Source organism: Pipistrellus kuhlii, unplaced genomic scaffold (assembly GCF_014108245.1).
Source record: "Pipistrellus kuhlii isolate mPipKuh1 unplaced genomic scaffold, mPipKuh1.p scaffold_m20_p_1, whole genome shotgun sequence".
Lineage (NCBI taxonomy): Eukaryota > Metazoa > Chordata > Mammalia > Chiroptera > Vespertilionidae > Pipistrellus > Pipistrellus kuhlii.
In genome coordinates this window covers 70,157,257-70,167,498 of record NW_023425404.1, presented here as the reverse complement: position 1 = coordinate 70,167,498, position 10,242 = coordinate 70,157,257, and the positions used below count along the sequence as shown (strand labels likewise).

Genomic DNA, 10,242 nt, shown 5'->3' with positions numbered 1-10,242 from the left:
ATGAAGTGCATGTCCATTTGGTTAAGACTAGATTGGTTGTTTTTCAGAGTCCTTGTTGTTTTCTCTTTATTTTTTCTCTTTCATTGTATCACCTGTCAGCTCACATTGGAAAAGTTCTGAATCTAGATCTCTAGTTTTGAATCTTGACCCTACTTCTAAGTTGTAGTCCCCCATTTCTCCTTAGATACTCTACCATCACCTCAAATGTCACATGTTTACAATTAAACTTATTATATCCTCCTCCAAACTGACTCCTCCTTCTAATTTAATTCTTAGTCATTTAGGCTCTAACTTTAGAGCCATCTTTGAATCCTCTGTAAAACTAGTGGTTGAACTCAATGATACATAATATTCCTTCCAGCCCTAAAATTCTAGTGCTATTATTGGACATGCACAGTCTAAATGAATTCCTTTCTCTAGTTTGGATCTGCTCAAATTATTTTCTAGAGTTTCTCAATATCTGGTAGAGTGTATCCACTCACCCATTCTTATGCATCCTTCAAAGCTCGTTTTAAGTACTAACTCTTTCTGTAAATCCTTCATGAGCCTCCCAGCTGGGAGTCATAGTAATTGCTGTCTCCCTCAGGATTTATAATGCTTTTGTTCCTTTCTCATGGTACTCTATAGTACCCTACATGTGTGCCTGTGCACACACACACACACACACACACACACACTCACTCACTCACTTGTATGTAGCAAGTGCGGTCAGGAGGGATGCTTGGCAAGGATGGAGTCTGAACAGGGTGGGGAGGGCACAGGCTGGGCATAGGCACAGGTTTGAGAGCAGGGGTAAGTAAGGAAAGAGAAAGAGGACTTATGGTGTAATTTTGGATTTTTAAGATCTTGCTGGGGTAAGAGCAGCATCCTTCAAAGGTAGAGATGGCAGCTGTGGTGATGGCTTAAATATAGGGAAGGTGTTCCACAAGTAAACACCCAAGAACAATAGGATCCAGGTTTCTCTCTGTAAGAGGGAAGGATTATAAATATGGAAGGAAAAAAAAAAAACTATAACAAACTGTGATGCTGCATTGGAGGTATTATTGTGAACATATAGTTTTTTAATATATATTATTCAATAAAGATATATAGCTTTAAATGTGTGAGCATACGTATATAGATGCACTGTATGTGAGTGCACAATTTTCCCTAGCTGCACCTACTAACACAGCCTAAGCAGTGATACCCCAATAACAGTGAGCTCACCTATTGTTTCTAAATACCTTTCTTCACTGACAGGAACCAGGGCTCCTCGATGAATGGCTGCATCCAGAGCTGGGCAAGATGAACCTGGAACGTCTTATTGAGCCAGAAAGTAAGAGATGGCTCAAGAGTGATGGAGGGTGTCGAAAAGGCACGGACTAGTAAAATGTTAATGAAGAATATGGTGAGTATATGATATATACAACTTTTCCAAATTTTCTGTATTTTAAAAATGTTTTACAATAAAAAGCTGTGAACGAATTTCTTATGAAAGGATTTAAAACAAGACACAGAAGCCAGCATAAATGGGGCTCTCTTTGACCAAACTTGGGACAATTTGAACATCAAAATAATGATAGCCTTGGCCTGGTGGTTCAGTTGTTTGGAGCATTGTGCCACATACAGAAAGGTAAGAAAAACATATCCTTATGTGAGGATTAAAATAACTAGATGATTAAATAAATAATGATATAAACAGATTATAATCCATTAAGATAAGGTGACCAGGCGTCCCGCTTTTGGCGGGACAGTCCCGATTTCTAACAATCTGTCCCGCGGCGCTTAAAAAAAAAAAGTCCCAATTTTAAAATGCCGCGGGCCGCGGGACAAATTGTTAAAAATCGGGACTGTCCCGCCAAAGGCGTGACGTCTGGTCACCTTACATTAAGTAGGAAAATGAATTCATACTGATATAAATTAAAAGTTAGATGAGAAACAAAAAAAAGACTTAGCTAGTTTCAAAGGATGTCCCTTATAAAATACATACTAATTACCAAGTGGAAAAAGTAATTTTACAGTGAAGTCTGACACCACCTTATTAAAATAAGCATCAATAATGAGACAAATTCCAATAATATGCCACCGGATAGAATGCAGTGAGAACACAGCATCACTTCCTGTCAAAGATCCCTACCCTGAATCTAATCATGAGTAACATCAGACAAATGCAAAGTGAAAGCCATTCTATAAAAAATAGGCTGGGGATCTTCAAAAATGTCAACATTATAAAAGTCAAGGAAAGACCGAGGAAGTGCTCCATCGTGAAGGCAACTCCAATTGCATGACAAGTAAATTTAATGCTTGCTGCTGGAGTGAATTCTTTCACCAAAAAGAATATTATTGGGACGATTGTCAAAACCCATCACATAAATGTTTTGATTTTACTATAGTTATAGTGTGATTATGTAGTATAGGGTACTTATTATTAGGACACATGCTAAAGTACTTAGTAACAATGTGACATTGTGTCAGCAACTTAAATCTCAAATAGTTCTGGGGGGGAAAAATGTTCTTTGTACTATACTTGCAACATTTTTGTAAGCTTGAAACTGTTTTATTATTTTTTAAAATATATTTTTATTGATTTTTTACAGAGAGGAAGGGAGAGAGATAGAGACTTAGAAACATTGATGAGAGAGAAGCATCAAACAGCTACCTCCTGCACACCTTCCATTAAGGCAGCGTTTTTCAACCGCTGTTCCGTGGCACACTAGTGTGCCGCGAGATGTTGCCTGGTGTGCCGTAGGTGCAGACAAAACAAGAATTTTATAATTTTTCACTATTTTGTTTACTTAATATTTCATAATAAAGTAATTATAAAATACTTTCTTCGTGTTTATTTGATTCCTATTCAAGAGAATTACTTTATTTATAGTCAATATAGGCACAGAGTTAAATTTTTTAACATTTTCTAATGGTGGTGTGCCTCGTGATTTTTTTCATGAAACAAGTGTGCCTTTGCCCAAAAAAGGTTGAAAAACACTGCATTAAGGATGTGCCCGCAACCAAGGTACATGCCCTTGACTGGAATCGTACCTGGGACCCTTCAGTCCCCAGGCCAACACTCTATCCACTAAGCCAAACCAGCTAGGGCAAGACTGTTTTAAAATAAAATTTTTAAAAATTACTTTCAAAAGACTGAGTATACTGGAAACATGCACTTGACTTGGAACCAAAGCTGTTTGCCCCAATTCCACCATTGATTCAGGCTGTAAAAGGAGGAGATAGGGCATTCTAGAATCACTCCCCCCTCTAACATTCCCCCATCTGCACTGTGAAAGAATTTCAATCTGAAATAGGACCAGAGAATATAAGATGGGGAATCTCAGGCATGTGCCCTCAGGAAGACAACATTTAAGGATAAGAGACTGATTTTCCTTAAATACCTTTTTTTACGGAAAACTGAGTGTTACACTTTCTTGGAGAGGTGAGGTGGGGCCAGATGTCTCATATCAGGCTTGGGAAGTTTTGCCAGGGGCACAAACAGGAGATGACCCAGGTCAGGTGGGTCTTGCAAAGCAGGTGGAATTTAGCCATATTTGTGTGACTGGGGTGGTTTTGTCTATTCATAAATTTTCAAGGCTCCTGGATAAATGGCTGCATCCAGGGCTGGGGCAGGATGAGCCTGGGCCAGAAAGTAAGAGTGCTCTGAGAATGATGGAGGCGTGTCAGAAGGGCGCAGAAGTAAAATGTGAGTGTAGACTGTGGATAATGAGTATATGGTATATGCTACTCTTTCACATTTTCTGTATTTAAAATATGTTTTGCAATATCACACAAAAAAAATTTTTTTTTACAAAAGAATTTAAACCACACACAAAGACACAGAGCCGGCATAAATGGGGGAACTCTTTGGTGTTTATTTTTATTTATTTATTTATTTATTTATTTATTTATTTATTTTGTGTGTGTGTGTGTGTGTGTATGTTTTTATTTTATTTTATTTATTTTTATTTTTTATTTTATTTTGTGTGTGTGTGTGTGTGTGTGTTTATTTTATTTTATTTATTTTTTTATTTTTTGCAAAAACTTAAAAATGTATTTAGTTAGAAATCACCTAAGCCCTCTCGGAAAGCAATTCCATTAAGATCATTGATTGGGAGGAAAATCACGCTATTAAAGGCAGAAGCAGAGACGCCAGATTGACGCACAGAGACGATGCTCATTTAGGACCCGGGCACACGACCACGTGGCAGAGGACATGGTGGCGAAGGTTCAGTTCAAGATCCAGAACTAGAAATAGGTCAGCTCGTCCTGCTTGGTCTTGTTGGTCTGGTAGTCGTGCAAGGCCAAGGCCTTGCTTTCATGAGGGAGACTCTGAAACACGCGGATGTGCACGAAGTCATCATCTTCAACTTGAACCTTGATGAAGTAGTTAGTCCCCGCGACCAGCTGGCTCTTGTACTCCGTGGCCTTGAACGTGGGGTACTTCTTGTTTGCCTTCTCCTCCAGCTGGGGCTTCACCTTGTCGGCGATGGCCTGGATCTCGGCCGTGGCGGGCTTGGCGGCGGAGGTGCCACCGCACAGCATCTTGGCGGAGCTGCGGGCACGGGGCTGGGAGCGGCGGGCACGGAGGGGCTCGGCCTGGAGTGAGATCAGCAGCGGAGACGGTGGCAGCTGAGCTGTGAGCTCGGCCTCCCTCTTACACCCGCCGGCAGCTGACGCGGGCGGAGCCGCGGGGAGGAGGCGGTCCGGCGGGCGGGGCGGGGCGCTCGGGCCGCTTGGGGGTGGGGTGGGGTGGAGTGTGGGTGGGGTCGGGGTGGGGGGCCATCCGTGTGTGTGTGTGTGTGTGTGTTTTAAATCTTAGCTTTCTCTGAACTCTCCCCTTTTCACATTTTCTGCTCTTAAATAACAGCCTATCCCAAACCCTCCACGGACTCTCCTGTAGCTTGTTGCTAGTAGTTTGCTTGTCACAGTAGCAATTCCTCAGCTATTCCCAAATAAAGTCATTTTCTTTTTCTTGTTTTTAGCCTGCCTCCGTTTGCATCTTCATTCAGGTCAACCACACCCATAGCCCTCCCTGCCTAAATTTCTCCAGGCGTAGACTTCGGATGCCCCGTGGCCGCCCTCCAAGGATGCTGGCTGGTGATAAAACAAAAAACAAACAAACAGACAACAGTAGTGGTGGTCATTCTCTCTGGACCGCAAAGCCCCTGCCCGGCCTCAGAGTGGACCACAGGGTCCTCCATCGCTCTCTCGGCGGTGGAGCAGTCACGCCTGCCAGAGTGGGCGCTCGATGGCTCGGCGGCCGGCTGGCGGGCCTGGGGGCTCGGGGCGGGGCGGGGCCGGGGACTCCGAGCCTGGCGGCCCCGCCCCGCGCGCGCCCCTCCCGCCTCCCTGCCGCCGCCGCCGCCGCCTGCCAGTCCCAGCGCGGAGAAGCCGGTGTCGTAGCGGGACTGGGACTTGCGCTGAGCCGTGGGGGACCCCTCGCGGGACGAGCAGTGGGGATCCCGGGAGTGGAGGGGCTGCCGCGCGCGGGGCGGGGTGCGGGCTGCCTGCCGGCCGGAGGGACCGCGCACGGGCCTGCAGGGTGAGTGGAGCAGCGGGGAGGACCTCGGGGCGGCGGCCGCAGCGAGGGGGTGGCGGAGCCGGGACCCCGCGTGTGGGAGCCGGCGGGGGGGTTAGTGACAGGGCCTGCGGGCCGGGCTGAGCGGGGCGCGGGGACGGCGGACACAGCCCGCGCCGTCCGTCCGCACTCCCTCCGGCGGCGGGGAAGCCGCGCCGCTCCCGGCACAACAGGTAGGCGTGGACTCTGCCCGCGGGCGGGAGCCGCGCGTCGGGAAGGTCGGGAGGTCGGAGCTCGCCCCGCCGGCCGGCCGCTCCCGGCCCCGCCCCGGCTACGCCCGCCGGCCCCGACCGGCTTGGGACGCGGCTGTCCGGGCGCCGCGCGCTGCCCCCGGGGTGCGTCCCCAGAGGCGGCGGTGGAGGGACCGCGGGGGGCTCTGTCCAGCCCGCGGGGAGGGAAGCGTCTGCCGGGGTGACCTGAGCTCCGCTGGAGGAAATTGCACTGCTCTGGGCCAGCGCGGCGTCATTCCAAGTCGTTGTAAAGTCTTAGAAACTCACACGGCGCTGTAGGGTGCGAGCCCGTGAGGATTTCAGAAATTGGCAAGTCAGAAAGTAGTTGTCAGAGGGATGGGAGTCCCCTCATTAAAAGTCACAATTAAACTTTGTTTTAGGTACACTGTTCAGATAGTTAACGCCTTGGACGCGCCCTTAAGAAACGTACGGCCTAGAGAAGATGTGAAAAGGAGGGGGAGATCGGGAAGGGGTGTCCCAAGTACCGTTCAGAAGCAGAAGGTTCAATGACACATGTATTTTTTTTTTTAAGTTTTATTGAGTCTTTTGTGTTTCATTAGTTATCCACAGTATATTGAGGGGTTTGAACCGTCCTTGAATCAGGACCATGATTCTCCTATAGTAAAAGCGCTTCTGCATTTTAAGGAGACTACAGAAACTGTCATTAAACTCCACTTAAGAAATGAATTAATGGAGTCCTTAGGAATTAATAAAGATTTGTTTATGGATTTAATTGAATCCCTTGTCTAGTTCTAGTGTTTAAAGTCTTTGGCATAGACCAGGTGTCAACAGCTGACAGCGTGTGGGTCAAATCCAGCCTGCTGCCAGGGTTTGTAGATTTTATGGCTGTTTATGCATCGTTTATGTGGGATAGAGACTGTGTGGCTCACAAAGCCTAAAGCCTCTCCTGTACTTGACAGAAAAAAAATTTGCCATACCCTGGACTAGACTAGACTTCTAAACTCTTAACCAGTAGGTCTTTTTTGTAGGAGGAAAAGGTTAAGTTCAGTTTTAATGATTAATCTTGCTTTTTCATATTATGTCAAGTAAACTGTATTGTTTCGGGATCCTAGATGTGTAATGAGGGAAGAGGGGCATGGTTTTTCTGTTACATTTGCTTAGAATAAAGATTTTTAACCTTAACAAAGTTAGTCTTTTGGTAAGGCTAGAGAGAGGAAAGGATTTTTATGTTTCTTTAACAACTTTATAATTGTTAGTTTTCATTTAGATCTGGTGTGGAAAGTTTTTTTTTCATTTAGTAAACTCTTTAACATATCATTCATGGTGTATATCACAAGTAACAGTAAGTTACTTTTTTTTTACATGAATTCTATGATATAGCAGTGTAACTGTAACTATGAACATGAAGTCAAATGTTTATCTACAGTAAGACCCAAATGGGAAACTAGAACTCTCTAAGAAGATATCCAACCTACTGAAAATGGAGCATGCATCCTGAGTCATGCTTGGGCTTTTTGCTTTTTTTTAAGCAGTAACAATAGAAAAGGTAAATATTTCTAGAAAAGAAAAATAACATATCCATATTAAAGCACTATGTTAATGTCACCAACCTAAGAAATTAGAGCTAGGTATGTTATAGGAAAGAGGAAAAACTTGTAAGAAGTGACAATTCTAAATATTTAAAGCTCAGCATATACTATTTTTAATCTTAAAACCATGGTATGGTTCTAATTGCATTAAATAAGATGTTTTATATGTGTACTTTTCATTTTTAAAAATATATTTTTATTGATTTCAGAGAGGAAAGGAGAGAGAATGACAGATGAAAGAATCATTGATTGGCTGCCTCCTGCATGCCCCCTACTGGTTATCTAGCTAGCCCACAATCTAGGCATATGCCCTTGACAGAAATCAAACCCAGGACCCTTCAATCCACAGGCTAATGTTCTATCCACTGAGCCAAACCAGCTAGGACTTATATATGTACTTCATCAATAACTTAGTTATACTTATTGCCCAGATAATGCTTCTTTATTGATTAATTACCAATATCTAACAGTTATACAGTAGCATGTATCTGTATCCTCTTCTGTTGCATTTGTAGGTTTCTATATGTTGAAATATGCTTGTTTTTGTGCATATATATGCAAAATAATACCTCATTTATTTAGTATATTCTTTATGTAATAAAAATAACAGAAAATTGAAATTACCCATTGAAACACTAAAACAAATTTTTGTTTGTTTAATCTTCATTTGAGGATATTTTTTCCATTGCTTTTTAGACAGAGTGGAAGGAAGGGGGAGAGACAGAGACAGAGAAACATTGATGTGAGAGAGACACATCGATTCGTTGCTTCCTGATTGGTTGCCCCCACAAGTACCCTGACCCAGGCCAGGGATGGAGCCTGCAACAAAGGTACATGCCTGTGACTGGAATCAAACCCAGGACCCTTTAGTCCACAGTCCCAAGCTCCAACCACTGAGCCAAACTTGTCAGGACCCCAAGAAATATTTTTTAAAATTTTGTGGAGGAAATATGAAAAGCAAAAACCATACATACATGGTTAAAAATTTCTTGATCTTAAACAGAATTCCAAGTTCTCTGAAAAGTTTTTTTCTTAATTCATTTGACAGGAAAACATGACCTGAAATAAGAAGCTATTTAGAGTCATTTTTTAACCCCACCGTATGTGACTATGTTCATCTTTTGCTGCAGAAATATCAGTGAGTTTGATTATGGCATGCTGCCCCAGACCCACTTGGGGCTAGAGTAATAGATGGTAATACACTATATTATTTGGGTGGGCTATGGCAGTCATAACCAAAAGGCAGGGTAATAAGAGAGTTGTTCTAGGAAGCTATACTTGCAAAGCTGGGCACCTGGCAAGGAGTGAGAAAGAAGTCTGCCAGGAAAACCCCTCGGGGAGGAATACAGGAGGGTAAGACATGTACCTAAATTCTAGGCAAGATATATCCCATACGGCATGTTGTCGGAAGGGATCATGAGGAAAGCCAAAATGTCAGACCATAGTGCAGATTAAGGGTGAATCTGAATGCTCACCAAGAAGTAAGAGCCATGCCCGGCCTATGTGGCTGTTGGTTTGAAATGTCTTCCCGTGCATCAAGAGGTGGCTGGCTGGATACCCCATCAGGGCACATGCCCCTGTTCCACAGGCTCAATCCCCAGTAGGGAGCATACAGGAGGCAGGCAATCGATGTTTCTTTTTGAGGGTTATATTTCTCTCTTCCCTTTCTTCCTCTTTCTAAAAAACAACATTGTTGGCTAGTTGCTCAGAGGTTAAAGCGTCAGCCCACGACTGTGGGTTCAATTCCGTCAGTGACCCATACCTATATTGTTGGTTCTATCCTCAGCCCATTGGGGCATGTGCAAGCCAACCAATTATTGTGTCCCTTTCATGTCTTTGATCTCCCTCCCTCTCTCTCTATCTCTATCTCTCTTTCTCTCTTCCCCCCCATCTCTCTCCCAACCTCCCTCCCTCTCTCTTCCTCTCCCTCTCCCTTCATCCCTCCTTTCCACTCTCTGTAAAAATCAATGGAAAAAATATCCTCAGTAAGGATTTTTTTTAAAAAACAACATATTAAAAAAAAGATGATGTAAGAGCCATGAACAGTTAGAAGGAGGACATTCTAAAGAAGGCAGTGTCTATTGGCTGAACTAGGAAATCCTATGTGGCAGATTGCATGAACAGCAAATATAAGGATAAAGTTACTTTGAAAAATTGAGCAAGGATTCCTGGCCTCTGCTGAGTCAAGGGAATAATGGCATTTTGCATACTTGGCTCTCGTACTAAGTAGCCCTATATTGCCCTGGTTTTTAAAATATCTGTAGTAAATAATATTTTGGTCATTTCTATCACTGATAGCTGCTTGCTCTGACTTCTTCCTGTTCTCAATGAGTTTGCTCCTTCACTTTTAATATGATGCTGTCTACCACCCTAGCTAGAATCCAAATAATTGGATAATTAGTCATGTCTGAACTAAGAATGAACAGGCTCTGAGGATTCAAATATCAGTAAAGTTTATGATCTTTGAAACAGTTAATTCATCTATAGTGTTTTAAGACAACTTTTTTTTTTTTTTTTTTTTTTTTTTTTTTTTAAATTCATGTTACTGGATTCTTGAGTAGACCAAGTAGTGAGATTGCTTAGATGGTGACTTTTGGATGAATGAGGTGGGAGATATAAGAAGAGTAAAAATTCTGTTATCTTAAAATCTGCTTTCTGGAACTCCTAAGTATTCAGAATGAAATCTCTCTCCCCAAAGGGAGTTGGAAGAGTTGGTTTGTAGAATGAAAAGTGATAAAAATGATTAAGAATAGCCAAAGACAAAAGTAACACTGTTAGTGCTTCTTGATTGCTTTCAAGATGGAAAGGGCCCTTTGGAAGTTGATGTCTCTAGAAGACACCACACTTTAACAAAATGCCTCAAAGTATGAGACTTTAGTAGGGGTGTCGAACTCAATCAGAGAAGGGGCCAAAA

The 10,242-nt window shown here is 43.2% G+C and overlaps 2 protein-coding genes across 13 annotated transcripts in view; one reads left to right on the top strand and one right to left on the bottom strand.

Moving 5' to 3' along the window:
* Positions 1 to 4,129: 4,129 nt before the first annotated feature.
* LOC118726425 (cystatin-B-like) lies at positions 4,130 to 4,562 on the bottom strand. The gene has a single exon (XM_036451222.2). The coding sequence runs from the start codon at positions 4,510 to 4,512 to the stop codon at positions 4,216 to 4,218; it is 297 nt and encodes a 98-aa protein (XP_036307115.1). The 5' UTR covers positions 4,513 to 4,562; the 3' UTR covers positions 4,130 to 4,215.
* Positions 4,563 to 5,361: 799 nt separating this feature from the next.
* HEATR5A (HEAT repeat containing 5A) overlaps positions 5,362 to 10,242 on the top strand; it is a 108,341-nt gene continuing 103,460 nt past the window's right edge. For 11 of the 12 annotated variants that reach the window (XM_036451140.1, XM_036451097.1, XM_045585212.1 and 8 more), the window contains exon 1: positions 5,373 to 5,512. The gene's annotated coding sequence lies outside the window, so the exon portion shown is untranslated. Of the gene's footprint in view, positions 5,513 to 10,242 lie in introns of all 12 variants that reach the window. The other variant, XM_045585209.1, reaches the window with a different exon arrangement.

Bases quoted from the DNA above. Each gene is read 5' to 3' on its own strand.
- LOC118726425 (XM_036451222.2), bottom strand. From the start codon at position 4,512: ATGCTGTGCGGTGGCACCTCCGCCGCCAAGCCCGCCACGGCCGAGATC.